Source organism: Ambystoma mexicanum, chromosome 8, assembly GCF_040938575.1.
Source record: "Ambystoma mexicanum isolate Mex_15411 chromosome 8, UKY_AmexF1_1, whole genome shotgun sequence".
Taxonomy (NCBI): domain Eukaryota; kingdom Metazoa; phylum Chordata; class Amphibia; order Caudata; family Ambystomatidae; genus Ambystoma; species Ambystoma mexicanum.
In genome coordinates, this window is record NC_090929.1 from 1042483603 (window position 1) to 1042505299 (window position 21697).

Here is a 21697-nt window from a genome sequence, read left to right on the forward strand (position 1 = left end):
TTTCCTTCAGGACTAAGGTACTGTCTAACTAGGGGTATTTACCTCTTGTTGTGTGTAGCTTGCTTGCTCTCACTGGAGACTTGCATTTGCTGCCCTTTGCAGAGTTGCTTGCATCTTTGCTTTTCACAAGCCTCCCAGCTTGTGGCCCAACAGTGATTCTTTTCTACATACTCTCTATATAACATTGTGCAAGACGTGTGTGCTATCTTCAAGAAGTGCCTCAGCTCCCCTAGACTTTGTTCAATTGACAGTTGCTGTCCTGGCTCCCTGCAGACTCTTCTTACCCTCTGAATTTGTGTTTATCTGTCCCTCCAAAAAGTCATACATAAATTACTTTTATAGCTGGGAAAGGGTTAATCTATACTTCATTGGGGGATTGTAAAGTACTTACCTGTTCAGAGAACTTGTAAACCTTCGTTTCCTACTCTAACCTTTTCCTTTTTCTTTTTCCGCAATCTCGGTATTGCATTAAGTGTTAAAGTGATATATCAATGTCCACAGTGTCCTAGCAATTGAAGTCACCCCAGGATGTAAGAAGTGTGTGTGTGTGACATCCCAAAAGGTTATCTACTTACTTAACTGAAACTGAAGGTGTGTATTTTTGAAGTGTATTTTATTGTTGCACATTGCCCTTTCTAAAGAAGGCTTTTTTTTTAAACAGTGTTAAATTAATAAATAATTATTTTAATAAGAAACCTTGGGTATAAGTGTTATTTGAATACTTTTCACTGTGAATCTCTATGTTGCACCTCTACAGCTCACGTTGACCCCTTTTGAGAGAAGTCTGGCTGCTCAGTCACTCTACCAACTTGTGTAGTACAGACCTATACCAAAGGTTTGGTTCCCTATTGCCAAAAGGAAAAGGCTGGTGTAGTCTCCCACGGGGTTAGTACATACAGAGCCTCATCACGAGTTTGGCGCTAACCCTTAAATCCGGCGGTCGCGCTATTACTGACGGATTTAAGGGTCCGCCAAATCAGGGCTTCGGCGGATTTCTCCCCAGCTCTGAGCTGGTGGAAATCTGCAGAAAATGTACGCTATTACCGCTGGCGGGAAATCCGCTGACGGTAAGAGCGCGAAAATTCCCCATTGAGCCCAATGGGGAATGGGGCATTCCCGAATGGGCTCAGTGGGGAATGGGGAATTCCATTACCGCCAAACCCGTGATCCGGCGCTAGTAGCGCCCGGGGGGGTTTGGCGGTAGGGCTAATACCGCCCAACTCGTGAGGAGGTCTACAATCTTGCCTAACAGGCTCTGATGGTTCATCTGAGAAACTGCTGCAAATCTCGTCTTCTTATCCCAAATTCAGTCTGAGGGTTACCCCAGCCCACCAATGGCAAGGAGCTGTACCATTCAAACACGTTATGGGCTGTCCAACAATGGACCGCCTCAAAACCCACAAATGCCCAGCAACAGACATCCCCAGGCTGGTACGCGGACTGGGACAGGACCGTCCCATCCCTCCATGTCCAGCCAGGTTACACACACCCTACTTTTTGCCTGGCAATCCAAGCTGAATACCACAAAGGTACATGCCTTGTATAGCATTTCCAGACCTGGGAACGTAAGAAGAAGGCCAAAAAAAACAAGATGGTCACAGTGTGTCAAAATGACATTATGCGTAAAAAATAGTGCAAGGGCATGAATCGAAAAAAAGGGTACAACTTAATCTACTGACACCAACCCGTATTAAGCACATCTACAAGATAAAACTTTTACAAGAGAAACTAAAAGGCATACATGGCACGCTTGCAGCACTTCACTGTAAGGTGATGTATGCTACAGTAAAACAATACAGGAATTTTGCACGGGAGACACAGTCCCCCTACACTGCTAACAATAATGGTGACCAGTGCCTCGAAAATGAGTTGACTGGGGGAAGCAAAGCAAAACAACTTAACTTACCTCCAAAGGTCAGTATGTGGTTCAAGCCGTAGAAAATAGTTGGGAGTTACATTGAGGTCAATGGAGGAAAAGTTGCAAAAAAGAAAACATTTTCCTAACTTTGTCTCAGGGAACACACAAGATATTTTCATCAGGGGTAAGGCCAAGGATGCAGACATATCAGTTAAAAGTTTTGGAAAAACAATCAGGAAAAGCAACGATTTTAGAGCCTCATGACAGGTAAAGTTTATTATTTTTGCCCTCATGTTCATTTGCCATTGGTTGGAGACACCAGGTAATAGACGTAAATTATATACCTGCAGATAGCTATCTCGGCAGCAGAGGAACTCATTCTTCTTCATAATAGCTTCAGCCGTTAAAACCAGTTCATTTTTACTCAGAGCAGGTTCACTATGGCACGGGTACACTGCCTACAACAGAAGCAAGATATTTCAGAAAAAGGAGAAGTTTGCACACATTAATAAAAAATAATTCAAAAGTGCAGTCTGACTCCCATCATGATTGAGCCAATGTTACAGTACTAAAATGTACTATTCGATACCATTTTCTAAAATAATGTCTCTGGTGAGACCCGCCATTTCCCCCATCCCGTGACCCACACCTTGTGCAAGTGATACTTCAATCCTATTAAAGGTGAGCTTAGTTTCATTTGCCCAAAAATTAAACTTTCTCCCGCTCGAGATCGAAGGTGACCCCTTTGTTAGGGACTGAAGTAATGTCTGCCGAGAAGATGCACGACCTTGTGGCTGGGACAGGGCAAGGGTGCACAGAACATTGGTTACTACCTATATAAAGGGAAAGCGTACAAACCTTGGTTACATGGGCGTAAATTCTTGTCCGTAAACAACGCTCTCCTAACTTTGTTTGGTGGAGACCCGGCCAAGGATCCCTTCCGAGGCATATCCTAGTGTCTGGGATTGAGTTGGTTTACTTACCTGAACTTTACATACCTTTTGGACTTTGTGATCATAACCGGTAGCACATAGTTATTTAAAAGTAAAGGGGGATAAGCTCAGTGGCAACGTGCTCATCTTGGAAGCAAGACGACGTGGAGCAACACAGCTTCAATCCCCGGGTCTGTGCATAAAAACCTCTGGGTATTAAGCACATTATAAATAACCCATTACATTACACTGGCATCCCCCAAATTTCTTAATAAACCTACCTGTGAAGTATAGCTTTGGAACTTGTGTACAAGGTCCCAAACCTTCTTAGGGTTGGTCTCATTAAGTTTTAGGGGAGCTATTCCAGGGTTCTTCCAAGTGCCTGAATTTCATGCATACAAGTACTTACCTGTGTTTCACTGGTTATTAAAGTGTATGCTTTATTTCTTCTCCAAATTGAGAATGTATACATCATACATTTTATGGTAAGAGTGTGACAGTATCAGACTAGAGGTTGTACTTGCTTATTGTGTGTTTTAAAGGCCTAATAAATTATTGTATAGATTTATACTTATCCGTCTAACTTGAATTATTGGTGATGTTCTGTGTAGAGGCATTGTAGCCCTAGCCTAGACCATTCTTGCAGCCCACCACAGTGTAAGCATTGCTGCTTTGCTACCTTACCTTGTTTGGGTTTAGCTAGTCCAAAGTGTCTCCTTATTCCCCATAAGAGGGTGGCCTTCCAAAATCCACCCCTTGGGGTCGATTTTGGAAATACATCTTAACAGCACATCATTGCGTTAATCGAAAAATTATGCGTTTCTGCAATAACAATTCTCGCGGCAATTGAACGTGGTATCACAGTGATTGTGGTTATATTTCCACAGGAAATTACTAGGGCAGAATACTGCAGGAATTCACGAAGTGGAAAAAATGGTGGGGAATTGGTCACAGACCATGCACAGTTTAGAACTGACGGAGGTAGGAGTCGTGGCCAGCTGCCCCTGGAATTTTAACCTAATTGGTGGACAGTGGCCACTGCCAAAGGACAAGGCCGGTAGCACATCGTTATTTAAAAGTAAAATGGTATGCCACAGCCAAAGGTCATAGCCAGTGGGCAACAATCTTTATTCTGAATTGTGGCAGAGTGGGCAGTGGCCACGGCCCAAGCCCATGCCAAGTGGGCTATGGAAAAGAAACCGCGTAACAAAACCCTTGAAATTCAGTGAAAAATCATTAGTTGAGCGATAGTTAAGATAAACCAATATATTGAAAGGAAACATCAAATTCAGCGGGTGTAGGAAGTGATGACAATCTTGCTCTGAGCCCCCTTTGCTCAGCCTTTAAGTACATGCAGGGATCAGCAATGAGATCAAAAATGACGACATCTACAGGGGGAGCTCATTGTCAAGATTGTGTTTAGATGGTCTGGAAAGCCCAGGTTTATGCAGAAACGAGAGGCCGTGAAACCCGCCACTCAAATAACAAAATAGTCAAAGTGAAAGGCAAAACCCGCTTTATTAACAATCCAACAAAGCACGGACATCATATAAGCTTGCGACTCAGAGCTCCTCATACAAAACAGATTATAAACCAAAAACACGTCAATGACGACATCAACATATAAAACATACGTGACAAGGGTATAGGTTAGGGGAAATGACTATATACACAATATATAAGGGTTAGTCTTCTAATTGGATATTACATATCTGATGGCTCCACCCGGGACCACCTCTAAATCGATCATAGTGAATAGATGTCATCTCTACAACACATAATTGGTTTGCACAACATGTTCTAGGCGGTTCAACATTGAGGGTCCTGGACCCTCCTTACTTTCTCAGTAACCTTGGCTTGGGTTGCATAGTTACTGTGTGTGCTCCCTGCACAGGTATGTATTTCAGTGAATTCAGCAGTTTTGAGTTTTCATGGAGTCTCAACGTCTTTCATTCACTTAAATGCCTGCTGCAGCTTCCATTTTGGAAAAGATTGCTGCTCATACCTGTCCTGTTTCTACGTTAGTGAGCTATGTACGTGTGCCATTGATGTTGCATTCAGCTTCTACATGATTCATGTTAATATTCTTCATGTCTAAATGGATGCAATCGATAGTCTTCATGTACAAATGCATATTTGGCCTAGTGCGTTTTCTTCTTGTTGAGAGTGAATGAATGCTTCATGTCTAGTGGATGGGTGTGTATGGTTCGATCATCGGTCTGGTCATTCTCGCCCTCTTTAGGTTACATTGTGCTCATCATTTGCTGCACCTGCTTGATATATGGGCGGTATGTTTGCCTCAGTGAATAATGTTTCTCACCTGGGCGGTATTGGGCGGTCTTAGTGATGGATGGCATTTTTATCTGTCCCTCTACTTGCACACTTGTCAAATTTCATGGGCTTTGTTGCAAATTAATCTTAACTTTCCCACTTGACAAATTATGTGATAGTAGGCAAATCACTCTACGAACTTTATTCTCACTAGCTGCAAAACATTGTCACCACCCACTAGAAGCTGCAGTGCTAACAAACTTTAAAGTCACAATGAAGGCCATTTTTGCACAAAGTTACGATGCGGGCTGCACGTCCACTAACCTTAAGGTTTGACAGTAGACCCAACCCAAAAGAGTGGCCAAACCTTGCTTATGGTAAAAAGAGTGGGAGACCAGTCAGAGGTAACTCTAGTGAGGGGAAGTAGGCTGACACAGAGGTACAGGTAGTCCAAATACCTATCCAAAAGAAAACACACAACACTGGTAAATATAAAACTTTATTACATTAAACATACACATAGGTATTTTCACTGTGCTTTATGTCCAAGTAGAACAGTAAATTGTCATTAAAGACACAACCCATTTCTTTACTATAATGTAGGTGAAGTGCATGGTGATGGGCACATTACAAATAAAGACAAGGGGTGGGAAGAAAGGAGAACTAGACGTTAAGACAAAGTGTTAATAATCATACAGTAACCCAGATGTGAGGTCACAACACAGTTACTATGACCCTAAACCTCTAGGACATAGTACTGGAAGAAGACAAACATGCACCTTACAGTGGGGGAGTTAATCAATTCAGCCAGAGGCCCCCCAAACATGATACTTCCAGAGTAAAATAGCATCATCATATATAGCTTTATTCCGACCCTTGGCTGTAAAAGCACAATAAATAAAACAATATATACACCACCACCACAAACTAAAAGAAAAGGAACAATGTTAAAAAATGTACAATCGTCTGGTATCAAAATATGCTAAAACATGGTAATCTACAAAACTGTTTAAAAAAAAAAGGTACCAGCTAGGAAAGATCTTTTTGCTGCTTTCCCTCCATGGACATCTATGGATGGAACCTCCAACTTTTTGCAATTGCTTTGAATTTTATCAGACTTTTGGAGATTTGTATTTTTGCTTTAAAGCACCTTGTTTAGCTAATCTGTTTTAGGGGAACTAATCAGTCTCTATGGCCATCAGTGCAGGCAGTCTCTGCCCCATTACGAAATTCCTTGTTTGTTTTAGAATGCTTGCGATCACCTTATAGTGAAGTGTGATAGGAATACTTCATTTTTAGAAAATGAATGGTTGCTTCTATGACGGGTCCAGGAAGAGCTGGTGGCAGCAGATATTTTAATTTTCTCATGTGCACTTTTTCATGTTACCGCATAATGCCTTATAGAGTACCACAAACTCGAAAACGGCCGTCCCACAAGATTTCAGCTCGTCCATTGGACATCTTGTACTTTACCCTTCCCCCTGGCCTCTAAGGGACGGATTTGTCTTACATGTTTATCCCTTTGCGAAGCAAAGCATTGGTATTTGTTTGTTGCCGGATGTCGGGGTTGGGAATGTCTGGTCCAAGTCCACTTCCTGGCTGTGGTGGCTGGAAGCTGTTCATGATTCGGACAGCCCCTGCCAGTTTGAAAGGTGCACATCCTTACTGTTGATGGCCTCCAGGACGAATTTAGGATAAAAGGAGGATCCCTGCAGGCAACCTTGAGACAGTCATTGGTGCCAAGGCCCCTTCGAAGAGGAGAATCCTGCTGAAAACACAGAACTCATCATTGCAGCGCACCATCATGGTCTTCAACCATCCTAACGAAGCACTTCCTTTGTCTGATCACCTGAAGGTCTTAACTGGTGCTTGAAACACTGGACTACTGGGAACAATCAGCCGCTCCTTGCTCAGGGATCCTGTTCGGTGAGCCTTTGGAAGGGCCCTGCGGTCACTGTGGAATTACCAGCTCCCTCCTGGGCTACCGAGCTGCACCAGGCACTGTCCAGAGTTTGGACGTGGGGCTTTGCAGGCCGTCGACTAGTGAAATAAGAGGCCTACCCCGGCAGTTCCAGCTTTCCAGCACAAAGAGGCAATCTTCTTTGCTTCCACCACAAGGATCGTGGGGTAAGTCAGAATCAGGAGACAGATAAGGAGGCATGATTTTTAGAAAGCTTAATTCGCTCAGAAAACATCGAACCTTTCCCTAACTCTGTTATAGTAAGCCCTACTCTATACAAATAAAGGTCACAAAGGTGATCAAGGTGTCAAGAGGATAAAACAAATGTAGTCCTCTGTCCAGAAATTCTGTTCTAATCTACTTTCTCTCCTTATTGCTGAAAAGAAACTATAAAACAGCCAAGACATACTTTGCCCAAGGAAAAGGGATGGCTGCTGGCTTCTGATCCCACCCTTTGTATTTTGAATATCTTTACCATAGGCACTTGCCTATGTTCACAGTGCAAAAAGATATAATTCAGGCACGGCTGGTGTTCAGTCCTGGGGTTCCAGCCGGGTTGCTCTGGTTCTCCTTGAAACTTGTGTCTCTCACAGTCTTTCTCCCTTCTGGGAGATTTTCGTATTCACCCTTCCCCTAGTGTGGGGATCATTCAGCCTCTTGCTTCCCCACTCTGGGCTCCTCTGTTTCTTCACCCATATCAGGCTTTATCTGTCTCTTCCACCCCCACCAACAGCCCTCTGGGGCATCTTGGTTTCTTCCCCCATTCTGGGGCTTCTCAGTTTGTTCCCCAGATCAGGGCCGTCTACGATTTCTCTCTCCACTCTGGGGGTGCTCTGTTTCTACCCCACACCCGGGCTTCTTCCTCCTCTGGGCTTGCTGCACACCTCCTGTTCCACGAAAGCCGTCGTGTACCTGTTCTTTATGAGCACAGCCCCCTGTGAGGGCTATGTAGGCTGATTGCCCTTAGTCTCATCGCAGAGCAGCTTATGCAACTTTTCAACTGGATTCATCCTCTCTTGGTTTCCCCCTTGCTTGGTGCAGGAGCTAGTCGGCGGTTTCTCCACTGGGCTTGGTCTTAGCCCATTAAGACCCTCCTCGCTCGGGCTGCCAAGGACCATGACTCTGGTTTCTTACCAGCTGCGCCGCACTCTACTGGTGCGGGGCTCCAAGCGTAACTCTACATCTGGCATTCTGACTCTCCAAGCGTCTCTCTTGTCAATATGGGTTGCAGCACAGTTAAACTATGCAGGCTGTGTGGACACTCCTTCCTAATTGGTTCCTTGCTTGAAGTGACTTCAGGAGGCTGGTTTTTCCACCATTCTGCTGTGTTTTGCAAAGAAGGCATGGTATCAACAGTAAGACGGATAAGTGACCACAGTTCAAGGGTGTTTATTGAACTTCAGAAAGGGTGTTATAAACGCCTACCTAATCGTAAATCTACAGAAGGTACGACCATCAAATATTAATAATAATGCAGTCCTAGTGGCGTCTCGTCAAAATAAAAGGGACTATACTAAAAAAACCTATTGCCAATCCTTACCTCTAAATACAAATAGTATGGGGTAGTGTTTATGAAAAGGAAAAGTGTTCAAAAAATGATATGTCATGATGTTCAGGCCGCTGGCCCTCCTTCCCCACAGGATAAGGCGGTTTACTCGAGCATAGCACACTCTCTGGCTTCTTCGGCACAATGATACAGTTGAATAACTAGCATCAGGGCCTTCTGCACCCAAGTCTCTTTACTTATCAAAGTCTCTTGATTCAGAGGGCCTGATGTACCAAAACAAATGAAAAGTTCCTTTCTTCTTACAAGTATTCAATTCAGGTTATTCACTTTTCACCCTGGATCCCCCTCATCTGGGCTCATTTCCTTTTTATACAATGATCGTTATTTTGGATCCCCCTCTTCTGGGCTCAGATCCACTTTTTAATGTTCCGAGAATATTCTTTCTCGGGCGACTTACAGTTCATCCCGGATTCCCCTCAGATCCTCCCAGTTACACAAGGAGTCTCCCTTAGTCGGGCTCGGACCAATTTCAGTTCCAATTAACTATTGAAGACTTTCGAATGTGCACATGTTTAGCTTGATCCATTGCAGGACCACTTTGATTTCACAATTCCATTTTACATTTGCCACCACTCAGTTGGATACCCAACAGAGAGCTTCGAATGAGCACCCAGCTGGCGCCGGACCACTCTATATACGGTATCTATCTTGGCTTCAAAAGTTCAGTCACTGCTTTGCTGTTTAATTATATTCGCGTCTCTCACCACATACGCTTTACACACTGTTCTCTTCAGATTTCGCCATACAATGTTGCCGCTTGCAAACTTGGTTCTAACACAGACCGGTCTAATATCTATCTCCCTGACTCAGTGGCTGTGCTGACTTTACTGGCGCTGCTTTTTGAAGGAGCCAAGGACAGTACCACAGCGGCAAACGCTCTTCCCCGCCTTGACTATCGACGAGGGAGAGCCCCGGTTACCTCTGACACAATGCAGGTTTCTTCAGCTTTAATTCCAAGTCTTATGTTTCTTATTCTCGAAGGCTGGTGAAAGTAACGTTTTTTTCTCTGAAAAGGTCAAGGGCACTTCCCTTCATGCAAGCCTCTCTGGTCTTGCCCTCTTTCTCTTCGTATTAAACTGCCATCATGGAACTGCAGCTTCCTCGTGCGCTTTGCCTTGCTTAGAGTGTGGTTTTGTGCTTCGCCTTTCATCTGTGTGGGGAAGTGTGATGGAAGGCAGGTGTGTGTAATGATCAGTAATTGCCTGACTCTGCCTGACTATTGTGTTGAGACATGTCAGGTATACGGCTCAGGTGTTAGTCTGTTTTCTCTCACAGCGCTGTCCACGAGAAAGTGTTTGTGTCGGGAAAGGGGGTGGGGGTTTGGGTTCCTAAGTATCCTACCTGGCATGATGGGGAAAAGGTGTTACAGGGAAGGGGATACCGCGCTTCACCATCCGGTGTCCCACTCCCACTCAGACCCTCACCCAAGTGATCCTCCCGCACTGGTCCACCCCCAGGAACTGGATCCAAAAGCGATGGTTGTGTGCTGATCACCTGAATGACAGGTCCCCGGGGACTAGCGGGCGAGACACCTTCAGGTTTCTCAAAGTTCCCTAAAGAGAATTAAATGAACTTTGAGTCAGAAGCCAAGCAAGCCATTGCTAAAGGCTTTGCACATATACTTTAGTTCCTGCAAACCACATAAAGATGTTAGTCTTTGGGGAAAAGGGATGAGGACTTAAGTTTGTCTGGGGCTTCCCTTTCCCATAAGGGGGAGTCCTCTCCAGAGGGAATCTGCTTACCCTGCCCCCTAAGGGGTGTCAAGCGTAGCGGGTTTACTAGTTCAAAGGGGTGGCTCTTCCTTAGGGAGAAGTGACCTACTCACTGGATTTGTCACAGTCATCTTCTGCCATTTGATCGTGATGGTCCTCAGCGTCTTCTGCCTGCATAGCCACTTGGGGGTCCTGCAATGTAGTCAGCAACATGGTCATATCTTCATCGTGCCAGGGTTGTCCAGCTGTCTCGTGCCAGGAACATTCTCCCCAGAGCATAGAACCACTGACTTCCTGGACCTAAAACCCAAAGCTGAAAGCGACCTCTGCACCAACAACCACTGGCCTCCTCTGATGGAACCAAGACATGACACAAATGGGCCCAGCAGATTCAGGAACCTCAGAAGTGGTCGGAGTACAGTGACTGAGCAAACATACCTGTTCCTACCCTCCCACTACCTTAATAGGGTTTAACAGGCACAAAGTCCTAACCCTACCTCTCCCTTGTCTGGTCGTGATCGGTGAACATCTGACCAAGGACCACCTCCCCCCAGGGTTTTCCCATAGATGGTTGAATTGGGAGATAGAACTTTGCGTCATTTGTGCTTTACTACTTGAGAGACTTGCATCACGGGAGTGGGGGGAGGTGGGAGAGAGAGAGAGGGTCTCCCTCTTGGGGAGAAACAACGAATTCCTGCGATTCGTCACACCATGCACTGCATTGTAAGATGCTGTGTGCACTGTTAGAAAAATGACCAGAACAGGTAAAAGGTAAAAGACAAAAGGGAAACAGTTCTAACAGTCTGAAGGACTGGTCAGTTTTCCCATGACAAAAAGAGCAAAAAGGCCAGGGAAGTGAAGCTAAAGGTGTCACTTCTCTGTAAAAGAAGAAACAGGACCAGTCGGAAAAACAAAAACAAAAGGTTTGGGGGTGGGTGGGGTCAACAGAATACGGAGGGAAAGCCAGAATTTGGGAGGAAGAATGCAGCCGGTTTGACAGCTCTTTCACTGGAACTCAGACCATAAAGAAGAGCTTACAACGGAGACCCAGAAGACTGCTGCTATCGACAACCAGCATTGCCAAAGTATGTGAAGCCTTGTTGCTTTTGTCATAATCCTAGGAGACCCTCGCTGGTCCTGCGACCTTTGGACTGGTGGGACCAAATAGTCCTGACCTCTGCACAAGAAGCCCACCATCCTGTAGGCTGTCCAGCATCGGCAAGGACATCTCCGTTGTAGCAGTCACATCCTGAACTGGAGCTTGAGACTCTGCAGGTCGTCAACTTCGGCTAAGACCATCTCTCTTGCACAAAGAGGAACCTTCCAGAGCTGGGACTTCCTTATCACTACAAACATGCCTTCCATCCCATGACCTGGGCTCTCTTCACTGTTACTCTACTCTGCAGTGTCTTGGAGGTCTCTTCATGTCGTGGGACCTGAGGCAGCTGCTGCCCAGAAGTACCTGCACTGTCCAGCACGGTACAACGTCCTTTCATTGCCAGTAATTTCAACGCCTGCCATTTAAACGTGTACATAATTATGAAAATGTTCATCACATTTTTAGGGGGTGGGAAAGGGCATATAAGGGATTGGGAGGTAGGGAATAGGTAAAGATAGGAAGCAGAGTGGGGCTGGGGGGGGGGGGGGCAGGGGGGGGGGTAACCCCATCCCACGCAAAATAAATAGACTCAAACATTTTCATAATTATGTACACGTTTAAATGCCAGGAGTTGAAATTACTGACGAAAGAACAAAGAACCATCTGGCACAAAGTCTGTTGGAACCACATTAACAGAGCTAGGAACCACCGCATACCTGGACCCAATCCAGACGCTAACTTCAGCCACTGCAGCTGCATACCCTGGACTTCCATCACTCAACAACCCTACTCGTCTTCCTTCAATGGGACCAATGGCAGAAGAAAGTGCACCCTGCAATTCTGAATAACCAGTGGCGTGGCCACTCAGAAAATCAGAGTAACGGCTGCAACTGAACGTGCCTGGGTTTACCCCCCAATCCCCTGCCTGACGGGCATTGTATAGACGTAAAGTCAATTTCTTAACTCTTTCTTGCCTGGATTTGATTGGTGGAGTTCTAGCCAAGGAAGCCCCAAAACCCCACACAAGCTAAATCCTAGTGTGGTGGGGTTGAAAGAGGGCCGCTAGGAACATCTACTTACATGTTAACTCTAAAGGTGCTTTAATTCTGCAACTTTACCCAATGTATTGGCTTTCCCAAATCTTGTTCTAGGGGAACATATAAGACTTGCATCTCTCCTCCCAGGTACATACATGGAATACTGACTCTGTAGAGGCAGTAGGCAACTTACCTAGCAAAGGACTGCTGAAGCTTTAGGTGCCTTATATTTATAAAGCAAAGTATATGGTTATTGATTTTAATACATTGCACTTTCACTTTACTCTTTTCTGTTTCTCTAGTTCCATTGATTTGAACTGCTTTACTGTGCTCAAGTGTAAAGTGTAGGCAGTTTCCCTTTGAGACTACCAACTTTGTACATATACATGTGGTTTGGGGTATTTTGCTTTACCCGATTTGTGTGTTAAAGGCCTAACAAATGTATATATTTCTGTACTTCTGTGTTGACTAATATTTGATTGGTTTGTGTGTGGTTCACTGCACGTATACAACCAACCCCCCGTCCCCACCACTTCTGAGTTACAGGAAGTAGAAAGCAAGAGCAAGACAAAACCTAAATATCCTTGCACAAAAGGCCAGCCAGTCAATCACTAAAAGGGTCTCAGTAGGACTGCCACGTAGTCTTAGCCATCCCCACAGGAAGTGAGAGGGATAGTTTAGGGATGTATACTGGCCTGACTGAATAAGTTACTTACCGTAACTGCGGTTCTCCAACATTGGCATCTTTCATAGATTCACACGCTGTGAATATTCTCCAGCAGGCTGGGAATCCTCAATAACAGAGCAGTTTAAATTTAAACTGACATTCTCAGTCACTTTTGTGCTCTATTATAGTCCTTTTTGGGTCATACTGCCCACAGCCAATAGGAACACCTCCCTTAGCTCCTCCCCTGTGGCCCATCTTCAGATTTGTCAAGCGCAAGTGAGTGGGCAGTAAGAGCCAAAAGACGAGTCATGTGGGGTAGCTGGGAGGGTCGCATTTAAATCTATGAAAGATACCAATGCTGGAGAAGAACAAGTTACTTTCTTAAGGACTGCCCATGTGGGCGGGACAAAGACTGATAGAACAGGTTATCATGCCATGTTCTTTCTGGAGAGGAGCGCCTGCTACCTTCTTTGAAATGTTTGCAAGGAACTTGGGGTTGGTCACCCTGAGTTACCTGCGGGCAACCAGACGTGGACTCCCTGCTCATTGTGCTCAGAGAGACAAAGCTTCACCTCACTGATGAGGCCCAACAAGGCTGAAACACGTTTATGGGGTTGCTTTTGGTACTCTTGCTCAGAGAGGAATTGCCATAGCATTTCGGTGCTGGACTGCCCATGTGGGCGGGACAAAGACTGATATGCAAATAGATATTTCCGATCTGTGAAAGGTACAGTGAGCAAAAAGCGTGTGCTGCAAACGCTCATCTCAGAACAGGTTATCATGCCATGTTCTTTCTGGAGAGGAGCGCCTGCTACCTTCTTTGAAAAGTTACTTTTTTTTACCTGGTAACGTTCTTTCGATGGGATGTTCTGACGACGTATTCCACATCTATGCCAGGTAATTACCACAGCTGAGCTGCTTCGGAAAATATTCGGCGTCTGCGTCGACGACGTCGAGACGCTGACCTCGAGGGCCTCCGTCGAGCCGACGTCACCGGATGTTATACGAAGGACGCACGACGCCCGCAGCCTCAATTGTAGTTTTTTCCCAGAACGTGTGGCACCAATCTTCTGTCAGAATGACTACAGAAAGCCTTGCGGAAATGAAAGCTGCAATCGCATAAGAAATTCTGTAGAGGGGCCGGTAGGGAGGTAGCGATGTGGAATACGTTGTCGGAACATCCCATCGAAAGAACTTTACCAGGTAAGAAAGTAACTTGTTCTTCGAAGGGATTGGTTCCTCCGACGTATTCCACATCTATGACAGACTCCCAAAGCAGTACCAACGTATGGAGGTGGGAAAAGAATTTAGAATTTTAGAATGCCCAATCAAATTGCAGAATAGAGGACCGCCTTACCAAAGGCTAAGTCTTGCCCATGGATAGAGTCCAGGGAGTAATGTCGTACAAAAATATGGACAGAGGCCCATGTGGCTGCTTCACAAATGTTACGAATGGGAACACCCCTCTGCAGAGCAGTGGAGGCAGCCACACCCCTAGTAGAATGGGCCCGTAATCAAGCCAGAGGGTCCTTACCTGCCAAGCGGTAACATTCAGAAATTGTCAAGATAATCCATCTAGACAAAGTCTGCTTAGTAAGAGCTTCTCCCAAACGCCTTCCAGCGCAACCTACAAAGAGCGGAGGAGGATAGAATGCCGGAAGAATGACCTTCTGGCTGACATGAAATTCCGACACCACTTTCGGAAGAAAAGAAGGGCGTACCCTAAGGACAACCCTGTCCTTATGGAACACTGTGAAGGGTGCCTTAACGGATAGTGCCTGCAACTCACTCACTCACTCTGCGAGCGGAAGTGACAGCAACTAAAAATACAGTTTTCAAGGTGAACAGTCTCAAAGGACAAGAATGTAAAGGCTCAAACGGAGCTCCCATTAGGAATTTAAGAACCAGGTTCAAAACCCAACCGGGCACCTGGAAAGGTGACGGTGCGAACACATTAGTGAGCCCTTTAAGAAGCTGAGAAATTAAAGAAATCTTAAAAAAAGAACACTCCTCAGACGAGTGCTTAAATATGGACAGCACCGCCAGGAAACCTTTAATGGTACCCACTTGCAGGCCCTTGTGGGCTAAACAATGCAAAAAAAGACAGAACCATAGGAATGGCACATGAAAAAGGATCCACATTCTTAACCCTGCACCAGTCGCAGAACTTTCCCCAACAGCAACGGTACAGGGACTTGGTTGCGGGCCTTCTGGCCGAAAGCAACACCTCCATCACATCTTCACAGAGGTCCCAATCCTTATATCTCAACCTTTCAGAAGCCAAGCATGAAGGTTGAGAGACGACCTCTGGATGGAGAACCTGACCCCCCCGCTCCCGTGAGAGCAGATCGTCTCGGTAGGGAAGACGGCGTGGAAGGCAGATGGACATGTCGAGAAGGTCCGGATACCACGTTCTCCTGGCCCATGCCTGAGCAATGAGGATCATTTGGGAACCGAATCTCCGTAACTTCCACAGCATTTGTGGAATGACGGGGACTGGAGGAAACGCATACAGCAGTGGGAAGGACCACTCCACTACGAACGTGTCCCCCAAAGCTCCTCTTGGAGGAAATTCCCACAAGCAGAATCTTTCGCACTTCTGTGGGGTCCCCCAAAGGGTGAAGATCTCCAGGAGAATCTCGTGAGAGACCGTGCTCTGCCTGCTCAGAGCATCTGCTGCCACGTTTTCGTCTCCGGCCAGATGAACTGCCGAGATCGAAATTTCCTGCTGGATGGCCCAAAACCAGAGCTGCATCGCCTCTCTGCACAGAGGAAGTGACCCTGCCCCCCCTTTTTTGTTGAGATAGTGCATGGCCACTGTGTTGTCCGTCAGAATCAGGACATTCTTCTCCCGCACAGACGGCAGAAAAGCCTTCAGGGCTAGCCTGATGGCCCTCAGCTCCAACAGATTGATATGGAGTCTGGACTCCGACAGAGACCAACGACCGCTGACTGTCAACTCGTTGGCATGAGCTCCCCATCCCGTGAGGGACGCGACCGGTCACGATCGTTACCTCCGGCCAGGGTAGCCAAAATGGAGCCCCCTTCAGCATATTGCCTTCGACGGCCCACCACAGAAGATCCTGGGCGACCGAGGGTGGCACCTGAACGCGGTCCAAAATCCTGCCGGAGGACTGCGACCACTGGAGCTTGAGAGCCCATTGCATACATCTCATCCGCAACCTGGCCTCTGGCACCAGAAGAATGCACGATGCCATGAGGCCGAGCAACCTCAAGAACTCGAACGCCGGGAGACTCTGGGCATGTTGAAACTTGTGCACCATCTGCAGAATGTGATGAGCCCTCACATGGGGAGGCGAACACTGCCCCAGAGATGTGTCTAGCACTGCTCTGATGTACTGGAGCCGCTGGGTAGGTGTCAAGTGGGACTTCTTTAAGTTGAGGGAGAAGCCCAGCTTGTGAAGGGAGTAGCAGGTGACTGACAGATGATCCAGGACTTGCTCGGGAGAGCGCGCCCTGATCAACCAATCATCCAGGTAGGGGTAGATGTGAATCCCCCCTTTCACGCTGCCACCACCACCATGAGCTTGGTGAAGACCCTCGGGGCAGAGGTCAATCCGAACGGCAGGACCCGAAACTGAAAATGCGAGTCGCCAACCGCAAACCTCAGGTGGTACTTGTGCTTGGGATGAATCGGCACATGAAAATAAGCGTCCTTGAGGTCGAGAGACACCAACCAGTCCTGAAGTTGAAGGGCCTGGAGGACTTGAGAGAGAGTAACCATCTTGAACTTGTCCTTCCTGAGGAGCTTTTTCAAACCACGCAAGTCCATGATGGGTCTCAATCCCCCGCCTTTCTTCGGGATCAAAAAATAAGGGGAATACCATCCCTTGTTCCTCTCCGCTACAGGAACCAGTTCTATGGCGCCTTTCTCCAGCAGGGATAGGATTTCCTGCGCAAGGAGCGGATCCGGACTCTTCAAAGAGAGATTCCCTGATGGATTGTCGTGAGGCCTCTGCCGGAAAGTAAGGCAGTAGCCGTGGGCTATGATCTTCAGAACCCACACATCTGAAGTAATGGCACGCCATTCTACAAGATGCTGCGCCAGCCTTCCCCCAACCGGCGAACCATGAGACATGGCCTCATGACTGAGCTGAAGCGGCTGCAGCAGTGCCTGAGGGCAAAGAGGCAACTGCCCGAGCGGCCTTGGCACCTCGAGTATGTTGTTTTCCACCTCTGGTACTCCTGGGGTGGCCCCTTTGACTTGCAGCTCCCCTCGATCTACCAAAGGAAGAGTAGTATCGAAAGGAACCTCCCCTCCATTGCTGAACCCTAGGACGAAAAGGCGGAGGTTGGCGAACGGCAGCGCTCAATGACTTCGCTGCAGCTTTGGAGGTCTGCAACCTCTCAAGGCTCTCGTCAGCCTTGCTGCCAAAAAGATGTACACCATCAAAGGGCATTTTGAGAAGCCGGACTTGTACATCAGGAGCAAACCCTGACTTCCGCAACCACGCAAATCTGCGCATTACGGTGCTCGCCGCCATGGACCGGCAGACACAATCTGCCATGTCCAGACCCGACTGAACGGATTCACACATGGCATCCTTGCCATCCTGAACGAGGGCAAGAAAACCATCTCGTTCCTCCCCTTCGGGAATATGTTCTGCCGCCAAAGACACACAATTCCACAGAGTGTGAGTGAAATGTGCTAAGGCATACACAGAGTTGGCTGCCTGTAAAGCCATACCCCCTGAAGAAAACACTTTCTTCGCCCAGCCATCAAAACGTTTGTCGACCCTATCAGGAGGGATGGTAGGGTACGACGCCTGCTTTGCTGGGGCCGTAGCCGCCTGCACCACCAAACTCTCCGCAGTGGGGTGCATAGTCAAGTAGCAGGGGTCGCTACTGGCTGAACGGTATTTTTTCGGGAATGACTTGCTCACTGCCGGGAGACTCTCTGGAGCAGTCCAAGCCACCGCCACCCTTCTCTATAAAGTCCAGTGGGTGGACCTTGGTCAAGGATATCTGTCAGATCATCCTGCAGAAAATCCACTGGTGGCGCAGACCACCCCAAGTACTCCGTCACCCTCGACATGAGCCGCCGGTAGGAAGACTCGGCGTGCGTGCCAGGCTCAGGCCTATCGAACTCAACCTCCGGAGAGGTGTCCAGACCACTGGCGTCGTGCAAAGACTGACGCAGGTCTTCCAACTGGCTATGACCAGACAAGAGTTTGTCAGGTACCTCATCAGGAACCAACCCTTCATCCACCTCAGAGATGTAATCCAGAGGCTGGAATAAATCCCTGGATGAGGGCACAGAAAAAGGTTCAAATACAGGCCTTACTGACTTCATCAGGGCCTTCCTCAGAGTTTCGACCGATGCACAGGGTACCTCCGGTAAAGCCTCCACAAAAGGCGTCGACAGAATCGACTTTGAGCGTGGCGCCGATGGCTTCGACACAGGCCTCGAGATAGCACCGATGGCGTCGACATCTTCTTAGAAGACCTCACAGGCTCCACACCTGTCTCGAGGACCGGGACCTGGAGCGGGCATGGCTAGAGCGACCCACCTTTTCGACCGGGACCTCGAAGGTTCCCAGTGATCGCACCGACCGCCCGAGCCCAAAGGCGTGCGAACGGTGGCTCTTGCACGTTCCCTGCTGGCTTCTTTCAAAGGCACGGATGGAACGGAGCCCTGCGACTCAAAAATCGCCATAATTTCCTTACAAATACATCCCATTCCGCAGGAGGAGAATGCTTGTTGGGACAAGCAACCCGCTGTCTGGCGGAGTCCTCGGACGAGGAAGGCAACCGGTGACGGTGCTTCCGCGAGTGCCTCGAGGAGGCAGAGTAATGACGGGACCCACTCCGGGACTGAGACCCCCCCTGGACTTACGCCAACGAAACAGAGTCGACCCTCGAATCGTCGGTCGAAAGCCCAGCGGATTTCGACTTTCGGGGTCTGGAAACCCTACCTACAGTAAGCTTCTTCTTTCGCTCCTGCAAGGCCTTCGACATTAACAACTGGCAATCGTCACAGTTAACGGTGGCGTAGTCCTCGCCGAGGCACCAGAGGCAGACGTTGTGCGGGTCCGTAGTGACATCTTGGGACCGCAGTCCCGACACTTCTTGAATCCCGACAGCGGGGTACAAGATGAAGACATGATATCTGCACAAAGATTCGAAGAACCGATAGTTAATGAACAGAAGAACCGAGGCGCGCTGAGATCTCTGAAGCGAACACGTTCGAGGAAAAAACGGAACTGAGGCTACGGGCGCCGTGCGTCCTACTTATAGCATCCAGTGACGTCGGCTCGACGGAGGCCCTTGAGGACAGCATATCAACGTCATCGACGCAGGACGCAGAACATTTTCCAAAGCAGCACAGCTGTGGTGATTACCTGTCATAGATGTGTAATACATCAGAGGAACCAATCCCTTTGAACCGGAGTTACAGGTAAGTAACTTAATCCTTCTCCAGCATTGGATCTTTCATAGATACACATTCTGTGAATAGATTATAAAGCAGTATTACAACAATACTGCAGATGCAAGCTCCCGGCATAACTTACCACAAGAGACTTACTAACCTTACGTGAAAAGGTTCAGCAGAACTGACTGGCAGACTCTAGACTCTTCTGCAGAATCTCTGTCGACACAGAAGAAACTGGTGAATGTATGCACCGATGTCCAGGTGGCTGCACGGCAGATGTCAGGCAGTAGGATCCCGGGGAGAAACGCAGGAGTTGCAGCCACTGTTCTGGTGGAGTGCGCAATGGGCCAGCCCGGGAGAGATCTGCTGGCCTGCTGGTGGCAGAAAGAAATGCAGGCTGCAATCCATCTTGAATTTGAGGACTTGGCGAGAGCCTTCCCGTCAGAGAAGGTCCAAATGCAACAAACAGTGGATCCGTCATATGGAATGATTTAGTGTGTACCACATAGTACTTGAGGGCGCGCCCCACATCTAGTGTGTGCAGGGTTCGCTCTGCTGGAGACATCAGTGTGCCAAAGAATAGGCCTGCTGATTGAGGTGGAAAGAGGATGGCTCCTTTGGCATAAAGGTTGGGTTAGTACGCAGAATGGCCTTGTCGTTGTGAAACGTCAAGTAGGGTGGTTTAGAAGAGAACGCCTGGATCTCACCCACTCATCTGGATGATGTTATGGCCACCAAAAACGCTGTTTTCAATTAAAGATATTTGAGGGATGCCTGGTGCATGGGCTTGAAGGGTGGCCTTGTGAGCCTTGCGAGTAGCACATTTAGCCCCCACACCGGTGCAGGGTGATGAACAGAGGGAAAAGATCAGAACAGCCTTCTTAAGAACTCCTTCACCAGCCGGTGAGCCAATAGGGACGGCACCCATGCGGAGGGGTTGTACCTGGAGATCGCTGCTAGGTGCACCTTAATCGAAGAATGTGTCAAACCAGATTCAGCCAGGCACAACAGATAAGGCAACAGCTCCTCCGGCCGGATGGTGTGAGGTTGCAGTTGATGGGTCCTGCACCATAACTAAAAACGTTTCCACTTGCTCTTGTAGCACTTCAAGGTGGATGGAGCTCTTGCCCTGGCCATGACCTCCTGGCAAGCTTGTGAGAGGGACAGAATCCCGAACTCTAAGAACACAGGAGCCAGGCCGTCAGATTGAGAGAGGCCGGGTCATGATGCAATACTGCCCCCGGTTTCCTGGACAGGAGCGATTGGTGCCAGCGCCACTGACGAGAGGGCAAGGAGGTTGGAGTACCAAAACTGTCTCTGCCACGCAGGGGCCACTAATATAAGTTTGCACTGATACAGTCTGGAAGTGTGTAGGACTCCAGTCACCAGAGGAATTGGGGGAAATGCATACAGAAACGTACCCTCCCATGGAAATGCAAAGGTGCCCTCCCACCCCCAAGCTTTCTGGGTGGGGAAACCAGCTGGCAAAGGTCTTGCAGCAACTGTTGTCGTAGGTGGAAAAAAGATCGATCTCTGGAGTGCCCCACGTCTGAAATAACAGGTGAAGCTGGTCGTCGTGCAATTCCCACTCGTGACAAGAGCTCAACTCCCTGATGAGGGAGTCCGCCAGAGTGTTCTGAATCCCCGGCAGGTGGAGGGGAATATAAAACATGTTGTGCTGTAGAGCACAATGCCAAAGGGCTTGGGCCTCCTTGGAAAGCTGTGGGGCCCTCGTTCCTCCTGTTTGGAGATGTAAAACAGATGTGTTGTTGGTGTAAATCCTAACCACCTTTCCTGTAAGGAGGGGGAGGAAGGATTTCAGGGCACAAAATATCACCTGCAGCTCCAGCAGGTTGATGTGCTGGGTCTTCTCTGACCAAAAGTCTCTGGTATGTTGGTCTCGACAGTGCGCAACCCCGCCCTCGAGTGAAGCATCCGTCCTGACGGTGGCCTGATGGTTCGGTAACCCGAAAGGGGCGCCCTGCAGTAGATGTTCACTCAACGACCACCAGCAAGGGCTCCTTCTAAAAACTGGAGTTAAAGTAACGCAGTCGTCGCAGGACCCTGTGGCTTAGATCCAACTGCATCCAGGAATTCCTGCACCGGTCTTGTGTAACCAGCAGTTGGTGACCAATGGGATGCAAGATAACATCCCCAGCAGGGACTTGTAGTTACGAACAGTCATTGTCACGGTGCCGTT

General features: G+C 47.9%; 1 protein-coding gene across 1 annotated transcript in view; it reads right to left on the bottom strand.

Annotated features, from left to right (window-relative positions):
- Positions 1-21697, bottom strand: part of POLR3A (RNA polymerase III subunit A) — a 1042059-nt gene that overhangs the window by 427574 nt on the left and 592788 nt on the right. Inside the window, exon 21 of the mRNA XM_069611006.1 lies at positions 2203-2316. Coding sequence (XP_069467107.1) covers positions 2203-2316 — 114 coding nt within the window. The remainder of the gene's footprint in view (positions 1-2202; positions 2317-21697) is intronic.